The 18,491-nt window shown below is 32.8% G+C and overlaps 2 protein-coding genes across 7 annotated transcripts in view; one reads left to right on the top strand and one right to left on the bottom strand.

Moving 5' to 3' along the window:
- The window catches only part of LOC145303651 (uncharacterized), a 637,407-nt gene that overhangs the window by 315,561 nt on the left and 303,355 nt on the right, over positions 1–18,491 (bottom strand). The gene's annotated exons all lie outside the window — the stretch shown is intronic.
- LOC145303649 (sulfotransferase 1E1-like) overlaps positions 1–18,491 on the top strand; it is a 108,867-nt gene that overhangs the window by 52,389 nt on the left and 37,987 nt on the right. Inside the window, exon 1 of one of the 2 annotated variants that reach the window (XM_080145207.1) lies at positions 3,122–3,434. The exons of the other annotated variant lie outside the window; for it this stretch is intronic. Coding sequence (XP_080001333.1) covers positions 3,158–3,434 — 277 coding nt within the window. The 5' untranslated portion in view covers positions 3,122–3,157. Of the gene's footprint in view, positions 1–3,121; positions 3,435–18,491 lie in introns of those variants that run through there. 2 annotated transcript variants of the gene reach the window in all.

The raw sequence follows: 18,491 nt of genomic DNA, 5'->3' as shown, positions 1-18,491 counted from the left end.
TTTTTTATCGAGGTTTGACAGCTTGCACAGGTTGGCCTCTGTTATGGATGGCGTCTTAAAAGAGCCGGCTCCACTTAGAACAGGCCTTGGATAGGTCGTCCAAAAAAAAAAACTTGAAACTTGAAAATGTAAAAAAATTGGAACCTGACAGGCATAAGTTGACTTAGTGTTCCTTTAAGCATGCGTAAATATATATTTACCTGTTAAAGTCGGTTCATTTGAACTATTTCTTACCAATCTGATGATAGCTCAAATGGTAATGACTTGGAGTGCTAAACGTTTTGATTTTGATTCTCTGATGGCACCCAAATTTTTTTTTTTTTAACTTTCAAAATCACTACTATATATTGGGTACAGTATTGGCTCTGTAATAATAAATACAGAATCTGCATAAATTAAAATATATTTAAGTGTATTTTACAATCGGGCCACGCTGGACGGCTACTACTATATATTTTGTACAATATAATAATCGGTCGCTAGAAAAGCAGGAAATTTGAAGGTCAGCTTAGATCAGGAATAAAATGCGTGATTGCTATTTTTTGATTGGTTCTTTTGTTGGTTTTCTAGATTAAGACGCTGTAGTGAAGTACACGGGCGACATTTTGAGTATCTATGAGTATAATATAACATTTGTCTTTGATAAACTTTGTAAAAATTATTCTTTGTAAAAATAAATTGTTGTTTGACAAATTTCCCACTTTTCTAGCGACCATCCTGTATGACAGTTTTCAGTTTCTTTACACAGTCTCTTAGATTTTTAGCGATCTTTTAAGCTGCAATGGTTGGCTAGTAGATAACATAAGGCATTTCCTCGCCACTTTCGCAAATGGTTGAGTCTGTTTTGTAGACCCATTTGCCCATAACAGCTTTTTATCGCCCATTAAAATGGAAAGGGAACGAAAAAAAAAACTGTCGGTGTCAAGTCGGCCTCTTGTCAATACAACGCGCAAGTCTTTTCCTTTCTCTCCTTAACTTGCAACAAATCCTCGTGTATTCGATATTATTTTTCACCGTTCGTTCTCCTAAGCTGTCCAACAAAAAACTCCACTCATCTTCAGGCTTTAGAATTCATCCCATCTAAGAAGTATCAATTGTGCACATATGCAAATTAATGGCATACGTTCACCAATGATTGAACAGCTTTGTAAGACTAGGATATAGTTACTGATGCAGCTTCTTAAACACTGTGATTGAATTCTTGTCAGAATTAGTTGTCTCGCTAGCATAAAGGTTCTTGATAAGTTTGGCAACATTGTTTTTACAGAATCACTCTCGTTTCCAATTCAGACTTTTTTTTATTTCTTTGTCCTTTTCTTCAATTTCGCTATTTTAAGCATGCTCTTTATTTTTTAAACTTTTGCTGACCTTGTTTTCGAAAGACTATATTTCATTTTTAAACAAAATATACGATATAGCTGGAAATGTCTTAAATCATTTCTCTCTGATAGGTTCAAAAGAGTAGTGGTTGATGGGCAGAAATCAGCTCACAGTATTAATGCTGGAGTCCCTCAGGGGTTCATCCTGGGCCCAACTCTTCCTGATCTACATTCATGATCTTCCAAATCACATACTTACATCGTTCGTAGACATTTATGCTGATAACACTATCATCTATGGTAGCACATCAAAGGCCGTAAACGACCAAGATCTCTCTGATTCTCTCTCCTCTGATCTTGAGCACGTGGTACAATGGAGAAAGGAGTGGCTGGTTATTTTTAATGCATCTAAAACGAAGCTTCTATCTTTACATTATCAACGCTCTGATCCCCATCTGGCATCAATTGAAATGATTGGCTCTAGTCTTATTGAGGCCTCATGTTTTGACAAGCTTCTGGGCTTGACCTTTACTCCTGATCTGAAATAGAACACGTGCCTCAAATCCGTTGCCAAGGTCGCTGGAAAAATAGTGGGATCCTTCTATCGATCCAGTAGATATCTCACTGCTGATACAATTCTCTACCTATATAAGAGCCAGGTACGTCCAAGGATGGAGTACTGTTGCCACATCTGGGCAGGAACTGCTAAAAAGGACTTATCTTGCTTTGATAGGGTTCGAAATAGATTTCTTAGCCTAGTGGGGATACCCTTTTCTCTTTCCTGCAACCTTTTTCTCACAGAAGAGATGTTGCAAGTCTGTTTCTGCTTCATCATTATTTTCATGGAAAGTGCTCGTCTGAACTCCAGTCTATGGTCCCCTTCGCCAAATTTTCAGGAGAAACACTTGTCGAGCTGAAAACACTATAAAAAATTTCCCAAACTCTTTATCTATGTCTAAACCTAAACATAGGTTCCATGAACAAAGTTTCTTTCTTAGAACTGCACACCCGTGGAACTCTTTCGTTTGCCTACTTTCCAGCTGATTACAGTATGGCTGTCTTCAAGTCCAACGTAACAAGTTCTTGATGAGCCGTTCCACTTAAGTTAACAAATTTACCGAATTTCCATTACTATCGATTACTATATTGTCTAATGAACTACTATACACTCTTTAACCCTTATCCTCGAGTGGTCTCTGGACCATAAGCGATGATGCTTATGTAAAAAAAAAAAAAAATAAATAAATAAAATAACAAAATGGTTGCCAATCATTATTTATCTATTATTTTCCTTTAGTGAAATTGACTTTAACGCTCCACGTTTGTTTCAACTTTATTTTTAGTTAACGATACCTATATTTAAATCTAGATGACAGCTTTCCCTTCTCAAATAAAAGCATGTTTTATGGTAACTTCATGGGGTTTGCGTTTGTACTGGGTAATCATAAGTAGCAAATGATTCAACAGTTCAACGCGGTGATCAGAAATTCCATGAGTTAATATACTTTCTCGGGCATCGCTGGGACATGTGTCCCGCTAGTATATAAGATATAACGAACGATATAAAAGAGGTAGTATTATAGTGTAATTTGATAGCAGTGCTGACTTAAAGCTACTAACATTTGTGTAAACTACAAAGAACGTGTCAAAGTAACTTTTAAAATTAGTTATCTCATAAGATAAGGTCAGAGTCTCTCTCTCTCTCTCTCTCTGTCTCTCTCTCTCTGTCTCTCTCTCTCTCTCTCTCTGTCTCTCTCTGTCTCTCTCTCTCTCTCTCTCTCTCTCGTTTATTTGACATATTTATTTGTTGTTAAAGTAAGTCTAGGAAAAGGTCTAAGATGACAGAGTTAAATAGAAATGTCCAAAATCTGGGTATGTTAGATCCCGACTTTGTACGTAGTTTCAAGGAATGTTTACCCCAAATGAGCACATTCCAACCAGTAAACAATATTGATGAGAATAAGGTTTACGACCGAGATGGGCATTTTATGTACGGATGGATTTATGACAATATCTCGATACCTTTAATGCCCTCCGTTAAACAATCCGTGCCAATAATGCGAGATTTCAAAATTCGAGATGGAGATGTTTTTATATGTGCTTTTCCAAGTTCTGGTATGTCTTTTTCTTTTTGTTATATAGTCATGTTATCGGCAATAATGAACTTATGTTATTATCAGCATTAGTACTGCTACTGGTATTATTTATTAGTAGCAATAATAGTATGTAATAGTAGTAAACACGTTATAGTCAGATTGTCGACAAGAAAGAACACATTTAACACAGCTTTATTAGAGACTAGCAGGCATACCCAGCGTTGCCTGGGTGTGTAGAGGGAATTTAGGAAAACCCGTATCCGGAAAACTCCCTTTTTGCTAGGTAGAAAAACTGGCCCCTTATTGAATTAATATCGATTGAAACACATTTTATGACCGTTCTTGAAGATATTGTCTATAAAAGATAATACACATCCCATATTTTTAAAAATATTTTTACTTGTTTACTGTTTAAAAAAAAATAAATTGATTTTTCTACGTGTTCTTTTTCTACCTAACTTCGAAAGTTTTTGGTGGTTCAACTTATTTTAGAGTTTATTTAGTTTAAAAAAAAAAAAAAAAGGTAATGTCGAGTGTTACTTTTGAACAAAAACATGTCCGATATGACATAATCACGTCTTAGGAGTCTCGATAATCGCTCAAAATTAGAAAATTAAAAAAATACTGAGGTAGGTATAGTTTTAAAACGAGTCTCCCTCCTTCCAATAAAGTTGTATATTTTTAGGTAATGTCCAAGATCACTGCTCGGAAAAGATCAAGCTACCATACCACCGAAAAGATCAAGCTACCATACCACCAAAAAGATCAAGCTACCATACCACCAAAAAGATCAAGCTACCATACAGTTGATAATTAAACCGAACGGAAGAGACGAAAAACGAAACCATATATTTTCTTGAAAAAGGATTTCGGCCTCAATAGAAAGATGTTCAACAAAATGTTTAACCATAAAATTTACCAAAAACTATTAATATTAAACTATAAAAAGAAAAATACTAGAATTTAAGCAAAAAATATTTTATTTCAACTCAATCAGATGTGCCTTATGCACTAATAAAAATGCAATTGGCATTTTGTTGAACTTTTTAAGATTTTAAATATTTATAAATTTTCTCATTATAAAAAGCGATTATTATATTGATTATAATTTTTTGACAGAAGAAATAAAATGAATATAAAACATTAGAAGAACAATGCAAAATTATCCAATTATATCAATAAATATTAGTAAATTGTGTAAATAAATCTTGAAAAAAAATGATTATTTAGTAAATTGATTTTAATTTATTGTTCATTTAAAAAAATATTCAAATATTTTAAATCACTTAATTGTCAGCACATTTTTTCATTATCAAAAAAGATTATTGGATTATTTTTAATTTGCAAAATAAAAACCGGCAATGAAAAAATCGTAAATCAGCAAAAATTAATAAATTGTTTCATTATAAAAAAATATTTATATACTACAGATATAATCTATGTTTAATTAATTTTAATCAAGTAAAACAAATATTTTCTTATCAATAGCATTGAAATAAAACAATCGTTTTTTTTTATGATAAAATTTAATGAATTCGCTGATTCTGGATGTTTTAACTGTACTTCTATCTTTCCAAATTAAAATTAATCTAATAAATGTATTATTATGACAAACTTTATTGATAATTTAGTGACTTTAGATTTATCTTATGATTTAAAAATTTGTCTTCTAATGTTTTTTATGCAATTCATTTTATTTCTTCTGTCAAAAAATTATAATCAATATAATAATCGTTTTTTATAATGAGAAAATTTATAAATATTTAAAATCTTAAAAAGTTCAACAAAATGCCAATTGCATTTTTATTACTGCATAAGGCACATCTGATTGAGTTGAAATAAAATATTTTTTGCTTAAATTCTAGTATCTTTCTTTTTATAGTTTAATATTAATAGTTTTTGGTAAATTTTATGGTTAAACATTTTGTTGAACATCTTTCTGTTGAGGCCGAAATCCTTTTTCAAGAAAATACCTAACTTTTTAAAATTCTATTCATCAACAACGTAAGCAACAATAAAAATAATAGAATTATATTTATTAATTAATAGAACATGCTAATGATCACAGGAAAAGTATTACATAAAAAAATTTTACAGAAATTTGTTTTAAATTCTGAATTTAAGTGATTCATAAAAGTGCTATCGTTCGCCTGCAGGGATACAGTTATAGCCCCATACCACGCTGATTGGGAGGTTAGCACTCAAGTTTTTGCTATTTCGATTGGATATATGGTCTGATTTTTCTCAATTATTTGTTTCTTTTATATTTTTCAAAAGAAATGCCAATATTGATGGACGACATTTTGGAATGAAAATTAAAATGATATGAAATATTGGTGTCACTGATAATATTTCACTTGTTATTATTCTAAATAATGCAAGTAAAATGCCCAAATCGACTTTCATAAAAGTGAAGAATATCTGGTTTTACAATGAAATTTCTGCAAAAAAAATTTATTGAAATATATAATTTCGGAATTAATTCATTGAGGATCGTAATTTTAAAATAAAAATCTATTTGTTTGAACACACACATATTCCATTGCAGTAGAAAAATTCTATTTCTAGTGGCTTTTTGCAAATGCTCAGTATTTTGTTGACAATATTTGCGAATTGAAGAGTCAGTTTTGAGATAAATTTTGAATTGCTTGAGTGTAAATAAAATTGTTGTTTTTTTAACTCTAGTATCTTCCTTTTTAGAGTGTAATACTGATCGATAGTTTTCAGTAAAATAATTTTCCGGTTAAAATTTTATATTACATTTATCTCTTGAAGCAGAAATCGTGTCTCCAGTTTAGTTATGATTCATAACAGTGCTATTGTTCGCCTGCAGAGTAACAGTTACAGCCCCATGCCATGCCTAGGTGATGGTTGAATTTTAAAAGCGAAAACCACCACTATTTATTTCTATTGAATGTATGACCTTGTTTTTATCAAATGTTTGCTTCCTTTATATTTTTTCAAAAAAAAATGCCAACAATATTGGACATTTTGGAAGGAAAATTGACATTATTAGAAAAGTTAGTGTCACTGACGATATTCCACTTAATATTATTTCTAACAATGCAAGTATAATACCCAAAATCGACTCTATTCAAAGTGTGCAGAATAGCTGTTTTTACTTTGAAATTTGTTCCAAAAATATTTTGTTTTTTTGTACTGAAATTCATAATTTCAGCATTAATTCGCCGAGGATTATAATTTTCAAACATAAATCTATTTATTTGAACACACAAATATTTCATTGCAGTAGGAAACGTTCTAGTGACATTTTCCAAGTGCTCAGTATTTTGCTGACATTTGATACAATGTTTGAGCACTGAAGCATCAGTTTTGAGCAAACTTTTAAATTGCTGTCGACCATCAGTAGGATGAAGTTGAATAACTAATCTCTGTGGTATTCCAGCAATCTGCAAGGTTTGGAACCCACAGCCAACTTTAAAGGTGCAATTACATTCACTATCTTGTAGTCTTTGGCAGTTTTGTTTGTGTATTCTAAGACATTTCATCACTTTACTTTCTTCAAAAGTGAATAATTGTTTGGCACTGTCAGGGCACTTGTTTATCAAAAATTCCCAAAATGCAATAGCACATTCTTGTTGGCCACTATTAAAAACGCCTCCGATTGATTCTCTAAGATCAGCAACACTGTGAGTGCCAGGGACAAGCAATCTTTTTAATTGCTGAATTGGCAAATCAATGTTTGGAATGCTTTTAATGATGTTAGACAACAAAGGAAGGTGGTAAATTGTCTGAACAATACTGTTAGCAAAACAAGCATTTCTTTCATTGATCAATTTGAGGTCCAAATTATTTTGAGAAATTGAATTGTCTATTTTCAGCCATTTTCTATTTGGACTATTATGTTTTTGCTTCAAATCATGATCTATAACGATTGTTTTTTTTTCGTTTATAAGTCTGTTTGTACAATGACAAACTTTGAGGCATAACAGAACAAGGAGGAAGCGGTGGCAAATCAACCCTGTCTCTTTTGGCCCTCAATCTATTATATCCAGTCCATGCACTTTTGTTACACATGGTCAATTTATGAGGGTCAAGGTCAATCAAATAGACATTGCACAGCTTTCTAGCACGTGACAAAGCTACATAGGCCATTCCATCTGAAAAGACATCAGATCCCAAGTCAACAATGATACCATCGACTGAAATACCTTGGGTTTTGTGGACAGTTAAAGCATAGCTGAGTGACAAAGGTATTTGAGATCTAGTCACAAAGAGTCCAGGAGAAAGTTCATAGTCAGCTTGCACAAATTCAACATTGACTGCATATGATCAAATTTTACAGTCACAGCAACAACTTTGCCATCTTTCATTTGTATTTCAGTGACTGTACCCATTGTACCATTGCAAAGTCCTTTTTCAATATCAATATTTCGACGCAACATACATCTAGCACTAATTCCAATTTTAAGCACAATTTCAAGTCCAGCTGTGTCAGAAATCTTTTTAAGTTTAGAAGTTTTTGGTGTCTGTTTTGATTTTTTTTTTTTTGTTACGGCTTTTTGTCTTAAGTTGGAATCAGTTGCTGAAATTTCAATGATATGAATATTATTTTTTTTCAACATTTTATAATTCACTTCCTCAGCAGATTCATTTGTGGGTACAATGCAAATAATATGCATTTTCTTTTGCAAATTTTGCAAAAGATCAGTAACTTGATCAATATTTGTTTTTTGTTTAGGATTGATTCGATGCCTTTTCAAGATCTCAATATCCTAATCAGTTGGTGACCCAAGTCTTATTCTGTTAAGAATATTAACAAAGTTTTCATTGTCATCTTTTTGTCGCACATTTATGGTCAATTCATCATAATCGAAATATGACCACAAATTTATACCAGCAATTCCCAAATTTGATTTTCTAGCATCTTGAATAGATATTTTGGAAAATACAGGTTTTTCATTAACAGGTGGAAGCTGAAATAAATCACCAAATGCAACAATTGACATGTTTGCAAATGGATACACTTGTTTCCTAATATCACCAAAAACATTTTGCAAACGTTGGTGAATAAATGCTAATTGCAAGTGACTAACCATGCTTATTTCATCAATAATGAATAATCTCGCATATCCAAGCATGGTTCTCAAACTTTTTATTTTATCCTTTGATAATGGTTCATATTTAGGTGTAGAACCATGCTGCACATTTAGTTGAAAGACTCTATGGCATGTAGATCCTTTCAAAATGTAAGCACTGACACCAGTAGGAGCACAAATAACTACACTGGGTCCATTGATGGCAGGATATGTGAGAGTAATTTTATCTGCCAGTGCATTGATCAGAAAAGATTTGCCCACATCCACAAAACCATTAATAAATTTGAGAATTTGTGGACAATCGTCACAATTGCACCTGTGAATAGGGTTTTCCTCATTCCAATGAAGATTTTGTTGCTCAAGTTTGGAAATAATTTCATTATAAATTTCTTTTTGAATGAAATTCAATTTTTGCTCATTTTCTAAAACTTGAACTTCAGTGACATGTCTGATTTGAGGCATATTCAAATCAGCTTCATTTTTATCTGCCTCTTTAGCCATATTAGGATCGCAATCAATTTGATCATCAGCGTTATTTTCATTTTCATAATTTTTAGATTTTTGCTCTATTTTTTTGCTTATTTCAATAGCATCTTTAATTTTTTTCTTAATACTTTCATAATTTGTCATTTCAGACAAATATGGAGCATTTTGATGTAATGATTGCTCATATGATTTACAGATTACAAATTGGCATATTTTGTTGTAACATAAACCTCAGTGTGAAATTCCTTTTCATTTGAAAAGGATTCATTGTAAAGGTCAGAAATAGTAGCATCCCTGCTAACCTGGTAAATTAACTCACTATATATTGACCGGTCCCCTTCAAGTATTGCGATGTCATATTTGTTAAGCCATGTTCCAATCGACAATCGATATATTTTTCTGATCACTGTTCTCAGGTGTTGCGAGTGTGGTGACAAGAGTTTCAGCAGGGCGAGCTTGTCCGTGCAATCACTTTGGCCACAGCAATAAATTCTATCAGAATGCATACCTTTGCAACTTTGGAAACTATCCAATTTCTTCCTAATTTGAGCAATTGTCAAATTCGGACTCAAATCAGACAAATTGTTATGCAATCTTTTAGCATATTCCAATTTCTGAGCTGAGTCTGGACAGCCATCTTCGATTCTACACAGACGAGTCATTGATATTCTGTAGTCACTGTTATTAATTTGATTTTCATTGTGTCGATGAAAATTAGCATCTTTGCTTGACATTTCGAATTTGCAAGTAAATTTAGATGCTTTTTTTCTATGTTTATTTTTATATTTGTTATAATATGCTTTTGCACAAATTTTTTCTCTATTTTTTTTATAATACTGGGCCATTTTCGCATGCATTTTTTCTCTATTTTTATTGAAAAATTTTTTATTTGACTCTTTTTGCTTTTTTTTATAAGTATCATTATTTACCGCTTTGAGTTTTTTTTTTATAATTCTGAACTCTTTGTTTTATTTTATCTTTACTTTTTCAATAATATTCAGCTTTTCTAGCTTTTTCAGCAATTTTATCATATACTTTTTTATTGCCATCATTCATAATATATTCTTGACAGGCCACAAAATCACCGCAATACCAAATTCACTCCAGGGGGGGGGTCCTACGTAAGTCCCAGGAGTCCTACGTAAGTCCCTTATAGTAAAAATGTTGGTGCGCATGCACTAATTGTAACACGCTATTATTTTCTTAATAATATAAAAGAAAGTAAGAATTTTATTGACACAGTATTTGTAAACAAACAACAACAAAAAAAATAGTACGCTTACGTGTTGAAAATAATGCAAGAAAATGTTACATGTAATATTTTACACAAATACTGAACAGTAGCCCTCCCCTCTCTGTCTGTCTGTCTCTCTCTCTCCCTCTCTCTCTGTGTTGCTGTTATTATGGTAGTACGAATAGTGGTTTGTTTACGTTGTAGTTGAAAATATATCTTGCATTATTTACAAAAAGTTGTAAATAATGCAAGAAAATGTTACAGCCAGTTACAAAATTAAAAATGATAATAATATATTCATAATATAATCTTGACAGGCCACAAAATCACCGGTAGTAATGTAACGGATAATCAAAAATAGGGGAAAAATCAGTTATGTAATATTTTACACAAATACTGAACAGTAGCCCCCCTCTCTGTCTGTCTGTCTCTCTCTCTCTCCCTCTCTCTCTGTGTTGCTGTTATTATGGTAGTACGAATAGTGGTTTGTTTAGGTTGTCGTGGAAAACTCTGAAACTATCAAAATATCTGAAAATGATATCTTAAACTAAACAGAAGAATGTCAAGGTAATTATTGTACTATTTCAGAAAATGTTCAATAAGTATGTCTCAAGTAAATTAATTTTTTATTTTTTCTACCGGTACCCTACGCTGGATTACACAATAGTAGTCTCTAAGTAACATTTTGTTTGTCTCGCAGTTACTTGCGAGACTAATTTATATTAAAAAATTTTTTAGTTTTTAACATTTCTTGTGTTATTACGAAACAAATAAACAAAACACTTCTTGTAATCAAATATTTTATTTAGAAAATTTGGTACTTCACGGGGAACGGTGTTTTTAATGATTGTTCTCTCAAAGCGTATGCCCAAAAGGTTTTCTTTGATTTATTTAATCCCGAAAACTTTTGGAAAGTACTAGTTGAGACCACAAAGGGACGGGGGGGGGGGAAATATTACTTGAATATGTATGAAAAAATGATTTAACAAATATTTAGTGGAGAAAATAAAAAAAAAATAAAATAAAAACAAGCACGAAATAAAAGTATGAATCAAATTTACCCAAAGGGGGGGTCAAAAACATAAAATAAATACACGCACGATTAAAAATAAAGCCAAAGAAAGTGAAAGAAAACGCTTAGAGGGCGCAATCATTGAATAAAAACACCGTTTACGCTGGGTCCACGTTCCCCGTGAAGTACCGAACTTTTAACACTTTGTGTACACGAAACAAAAGGCACTTGTGCCGTACGAGAACGGTGGCCATTTTTTCTTGGCTCATTTCACTAAACTGTCGCTAGATGGTGCTTTTTCGGTCAAAAAAAAAAAGAATTAAATTATTAATTTGTTGTTGACCCTTCAAAGTCGCTTTAATTAAAAAAAATGTTTCATTTAAATTAGCTTCTTTTTTTTCTTCAAACAAATATATATTTTACTTTACAAAAATTCAATGTTTCTAATTCAAAATTGTTTTATTAAAATTTACGCAGACTTTTAAATAATTTTGTTACAATTATTGATACATTTTTATACAATAAATGTTTTGGTTTTCAAATATTTTTCTGTTCGAAAAAAATCTTGTTACTTATTTGCCGAGTTATTTGACAAAGAAGAAATTGGAGTTATCGCCTCTTAACAATAGATGCCGTTTGCATACTGCACAAGTGCCCTCGAAATGACTTTTAAACGATACCCTCGCTTCCCCATGTTAAGAATGGCTTTCGAAATAACGTTATTATTTCAACTCGGTACCAAAAATACACAAGTGCCGTGTTTTCTGTTTTGTTGTTTTATAATAACACAAGAATTATTTGAACTGAATTAATTCTAAAAAAAATTATTGCTTTCTTTGATAATGTTTTCTTTCTTTTATTTTTGTTTCGTAATAACACTGTTAAAACTAGAGTATTTTTTAAATAAATATATGGTTTCGTTTTTCGTGTCTTTCCTCCGTGATCAAGCTTTTTTTTTTTTTTTTTTCTTTTTTTTTTTTAATATTATGGGGGTGCATAGTCTCTTTTAAAAACAATATCTCCTTCAAAAACAGTCATAAAATGTTTTCAATCGATATTTATTCAATAAGGGACCAGTTTTCCTACCTAGCAAAAAGGGGGGGGTCGTGTACGGTTTTTCTGGGTACCGTGTAGAGGTGGTGTAATAAGGATATTGAGCAGGGGGCGGGGAGAAAGAAGCGAATGGAAAAACTCGCATAAAATTTAACAATCCGGCGTTGCCTGGATGTGTTGAGTAAAAAAAAATTAAAACAGTGGAAGTAGGCAGGCAAGCTCGAACCTATAACTCGAAGGAGAAAAAAAAACAGTGACTTCTTTACGGTTGCGTCCATGTTGAGAACGTCGAAATTAAGTGAAGTCAATAGAAAAGGAAAGATGACTTGCAAAAAATGGCGACGCAAAAATCGATCCCCACCTTGTATAAAACTGGCCAGTTGAGGGTGAAGGAATTAATGTTTTTGGCTAATTTTTCGATATTTTTCGTCCGAAGGATCGAGATTGAAAACGATACCGGTTTGGACAGGTTCCGACGCGTCTGTCAGAAATTTTTTGCCACACATACACACACACTTTGCCTTTTATCTATTAGACTAGAGGGGGTACCCGGCATTCCCCGGGTATTTGTAAGTGTGTGTGTGGGGGGTAATTAATAACTCTGTTCAAATATTATAAAAAAAATGTTAAAATATTCGTTAAAATGAAAACAGAAAAACAGCGAAAAGCAGAAAAAATGGCATAAATAACCCTGTCGGATCGAACCTGCAATCTTAAGATAACAACACTGTGTGTATGGAGGGGGGGGGAGTAAATTAAATAATAAGCGAAATAATAACCCTGTTTAAATTAAAAAAAAAAAAAAAGTTGCCCGACGCCAGAGAGACAAACAACTAAGAACTGACAAAATGAAACGTTTAAAAAAAACCATCAAGTTAAACTAACATCAACGTTTTCTAGGACAAACATGACGTCATCGTCGCAGTTGCAGTAGAAAGGGAAAATAAAAGAACGATTTTTTTTTTTTTTTTTTTTTTTTTTTTTTTTGCTACACTCCATGTAGAAAAGGGTCCAGTTGAAGAAATGAATGTTTTTGGCCAATTTTTCGATATTTGTTGGCCGAAGGTTCGAGTTTGAAAATGATACCTATCTGGCGAAAATCCGTGGCCTCTGTCGAAAGTTTTTGCGAGACACACGCACACAATTTTCGCTTATATATATATATATATATATATATATATAGACTAGCGGGGGTACCCGGCGTTGCCCGGGTGTTTGTAGGTGTGTGCGGTGTTAAATAAAAAAAAAGAACCCGGGAGTGGTAGGATCGAACCGGAAGCCCTGAGGCGAAGTTTGAAAATAAAATCGGCCAGCCAGAATGAGTTACTGAAAGATGTTTGAATTTATTTAAGAACCAGATTGACAGGTGCGCGCCCGGAAGTCGTCGAGCGTGACGACGACGTCAATGACCAGGTTTGTTTGTTATAAGCGAAGTAAAAAAGAAAACGACGTTAAAACTTAAGCGGAGAAAAAAAATAAAACTAACGTATGGCAAACGAACGATGAAAACAGACAAACGAACACGTGAAAAAATGGCTTAAATAAGCCTGTTTCGATATTAAAATAAAAAAAAATCGGTGGGTACCCGCGTGTTTTTGGGTGTGTGGTCGGGGGTGGATAAGCTAAGTAAAAAAAAAACAGAAAAACGAACGTTACGTGAAAAATGGCTTAAATAATACTGGTTCAATATTTAAATTTAAAAAATCGAAAAAAAAAAGACATCTCACACCACGATTCTAACCCAAAACGTTTAGATAATGAACCAACGCGCTAATCAACTGACCTAAGGCGACGTACATGAAAGTTTTTCAGTTTTTCAACTATTTAAAGTAAATCAGGTTATGACGTCATCTGACGCATGCGTAGAACCGGTCGAGAGGGCCGTTTTTGTTGACCCCCCCTATCGTAAATTGTCGATTTTGAGGTGAGAAAAATGAACGTTTTGGGCCAATTTTTCGATATTTTTTGAGCGAAGGATGGAGCTTCAATATGATACCGAGTTTGTGAATTTTTGTTGTCTGTCGAAAGTTTTTAGCAAACATGCATACATTTTCGCTTTATATATAGACTAGAGAGAAGAACTGATTAGGATTGAAAGAGAATCGTTATCTTTTTTTTTTCTCTGTGCTTTTAAGTTATTTTTTTCTATTTACTGTTCTCCTTCCGTTTCGCTCCCTAATATAATCGGAAGAAACAGAAATATTGGAAAACTATCTGAATTAGTGTCATAGATATGGTTTCAATTTCTTTAAAATCAGATGAATGTATTGGAAGTTTTGTTTGTCATTTTGAAGTGGGTCATTAGTCATTCGGCATATAAACGATAACGTAGACATCCAGACCACTCCCATTATCTTCGAAGAATTTTATACATATGATATAAATTTCACCAAAATAAGATATATTTGAAGTGTTACAGTATGCCTACCTCTCCCCTCTTAGGTTAGGAGGGAACTTGGAAATTTGAGAACTTTTCTAGTGTTTTCGCAGGTAAATTTTACACTTTTACATTTTATGTAGATTCTCTAATCTTTCCTTTCTATTAGAAACAAAATATTAGATACATACATAGTAAAGGAATTTTGGGGTTGTTACTAAAATCCGTTTTCCATGGTAACAAAAAAAGGAAAAAGAAGCATATAAAGAAACTTTGATGGAAATGGGAAACAAATAGAAATAAGCAAAAGAAATACAGACCCTAAATGTGTTTAAAATGATCCAAATTTATAAAAATAAGCTATGAATTGCCTTTATTTCCCCAAGCTAGAATTAAAAATACCCTTATGAAACATTAAAAATAAAAAACAAATACACAAAAAGGCGACAATTCTTACTTGTAAGAAAGGCTGAAAAGAACATAAAAACAGAAAATAATTCTTTTAAGTCCTTGTTTTAAGTTCAGTCTTTCTTTTAACAAATTTTTTTTTTTTTTTTCGAAAGGAATCACAAAGTCTCTTTGACTTTAATGGAAGAAGAGGTAAAATATTTTCCTTTGAAGGCTCAGATACCTTTTTAAATTCAAATAAAAGAAAACCATAAGCCGCTTTGGTAGGCTTCGTGTACAAATAAAATAATTTTTACACAGGATAAATTCTGTCTTTTTTTTTTTTTTTTTTTTTTTTTTTTAATAAAAAATATTGTTCTGTAAAGGAAACTTCGGTTGAATTGTCTTCCAACATGGTCTTTTTCAATTCCTTGGATAAAGAGGGAATTTTCTCTCTTGGCGGTGCCGATAATCTGCTCGTCTTCTCGTTAAGCCGGCGAAATTAATTTCTGTCTTTTACAAAAAGGAAATCCCCAAAACACAGCCCGTTTCTTCCGCTAGTCTTTTTGAGACTAATTTTCTAGTCGATAAAACCTTGTTGCTTTTTAATAACTGGGAATGAAATTACATTGTAAGTTTAGTAACTATCAATGTAGTCCAAACAAATGTTTTTTTTCTAAAGGAGAAAAAACAGTAACCTTATATTTAACGCCAAAATCTTTTTGACGGAGAACGAAGTAAAGTCTCCACCTCGAAGGCCGAGGATACTCGAACTGACGAAAACGGGGAAAGGTCCTTTCTTCCCCCTTTCCTCACCTCCCTTTCCAGAGGATAGAAGAGGACGTGACTGCTGGAAAGGAATGATGATGATGGAAATGACTGCAAAAGGCCGGTCAAAGAGTGTTCTTTTCACTAAATGTGGAATATGTGTACATAAAAAAAATAAATATTATTTCTTTATTAAAATTTCAACACTATTGAGTTTATTATAGAAATATAATCCATTCCATTCATTTTAAGAAATGAACAATTTGTGATATTTGTTCTAAGTTTTCTATGAAAGATTCTCCAAGCACAATATCAAATAGGGTTTAGAGCTGGTTGACTAGCAGTTACATTGGCATTAGTAGACTATTTTTTTATACATCTCGCTCTGACCACACTCCTGCAATTTTTCAATTTCTTATCGTCATATATATATATATATATATACATATATATATATATATAACTCGGATCAGCTTGCTTGGGCGTTTAAACCGTCTATTCGGTTTTTAAAAAATTCTGCGCATGCGTAATTACATGAAAACAAAGCCATGAAAGCTTTTTTAATTGCAATTTTTTTCGCGTCTAAAATATACAAATAAAAACAAAAACTAAATCCCTTTCACTTTTTTATCGGCATTTCACGAATTTTATTTGATAACGATTCCAACAATGAAAAATACAAACAGTTAAAAGAAAAAAAGTAAAGGTTATAACATTAGGTAAAAGTACTTCAGAGGACCAACTAAGACTTGCCTTTTTAAAACTTGATTTTTAGATAGTATCCCACTTTTACCTAATCTTATAAACTTTCATTGCAAGTTGAAATGGTTTTCAAACAATTTTTCTTTAAAAGAAACGATAATTCGAATCCAATCCGAGATTCTTCACGAGCTGCCACAAAAGTTTTTAGTACGATTCTTTTTAATTTAAAACTTCCTAAATTCATTTTTTCATGCTACAATTTGAGACGCTAAATCAAACAAAAAACATTTAACATTACAAAAACAAAGCCGTTGTTGTGATAAGTGCTTTTGTTAAGAGTCGCACTTTGTTTAAAACCCATTCGGCGGAAGTGACCCAGGCAAATTTTAAGGTTCGGGTGACCAACATTGTATATAATGTAACTTTTTTAAGCAAATATAAAAGAAGTTTTGGTAAATTTTTACTTGGTTTCCGCCTTAACATTTTCCTTCAAAATGACGACTTTTCGGGTATGCTAAAAACGAATATCGCATTTAAATTTTCCACAAATAAGTAGTTTCCGGATATTAAGTAATTTAATTCTTTATCTTTAAAGTGGTAGTCATCGGTGTACTCGCAAGCGATAGCGTAGCAGTTAGGAGCCTTGACTGTCGTACAGACGGTCGAGTTTCAATCCGGCCTGAGGTAGTTACCTGTCTAGCCGCACTGATGAGCTATGAAACAGCAAAACAGTACTGTATGTGGTTGACACACACACACGCACATATATATATATATATATATATATATAGGATTGAATTCCAATCAAACGTAAAATATATACCATTTCTTTATTAATTGTCTGATAAGTCCCGAAATGTAAAGTTGTATAAAGTTTGAACTTTATAGTGAGTTCGTGGGAAAGGATATTTATTTGCTCCCCCACCGAGCAAATTAGGCACAATGCCGATTTTTAAAGTGAGGAGTGAGGGGGGAAATGGGGACCAACTCCCCGGGGAGTAGGGGAGCTGGATGGTGACAAGGGTTTCTCCTACATTGACCAAGGTCTTATGTGTGGTTGCTTCCACATATGGTCTTTGCTTGACACTTGTTGCCCAGGCCCTGAAAGACCAGGGCCGGGAAGTATGTAAGTTTGTGGGAAAGGATGCGTTCAATGTACTATTAGGATAAAGGAAAATCATTTGCTTGAAAGAGATTCTCCTATCATAGGCAGTCTAACTTCAGTAGTCAAAAATTAATTTTCTTCTCGCGCTGCGTATTCTCCTTCAGGCAGAATACCTCCGCCATTGACGTTTTATCTGACCCCTCTCCCGCGCTTTGACCATCTGTAACCATGCATTCTTTTTTAGCTTGTCCTCGAGTTAAAATAACATCTCACCAAATGGGGAAATAAAATCATCTGAAATGTTTCTTTTGCACTCCCCCTCCAGAAACGATGGTGGGAGGGGGCGAAACAGACGATGTGTGGTGAAAAGAAAATTGTTTTACGCACATTTTCAATTATCATTGGTATCTCTTCCCTTGCACTGATTTATTCATTTTTGATGTTTTAAATGTGCGTTTTCTTTCAAATTAGAAATACTGAAACGAAATAGAAGCATTATTATTTGAAAAATTAAACATCTTGTTTTGGCCGCATCGTTTTGGGCAATTTTTTAAAATGATTTATTTTATTTATTTTTTTTTTTTTTAACCTTCAAATTGTTGATTACATCATTTAGACTAATATATATATTATTTCAAAGAACGCTATGCATTGTTGCAAGTATTTAACTTTGTTTCTGATTTACTCAATCAGGCGCCATCTCTCATGCGAGTTTAGTACAAAACTTGGAGTTTATAAAACGAAGCACCTATTGTTTTCATTCTTTTTGTTTTAGTCAGGAGACGGTAAAGCTATTTTTTTATTTTATTTTTTATTTATTTATTTTTTGCCGCAAACTAAAAACCCGCTCGGTCGTCTGATGGGGCAAGCTTGTAACCAGTTTCTCGTTAAT

The sequence above is a fragment of the Euprymna scolopes genome, chromosome 19 (assembly GCF_053919585.1).
Source record: "Euprymna scolopes isolate OS-2025 chromosome 19, ASM5391958v1, whole genome shotgun sequence".
NCBI classification, from domain to species: Eukaryota; Metazoa; Mollusca; class Cephalopoda; order Sepiida; family Sepiolidae; genus Euprymna; species Euprymna scolopes.
The sequence above is the reverse complement of the archived record's forward strand: the minus strand, read 5'-3'. Positions and strand labels throughout refer to the sequence as shown.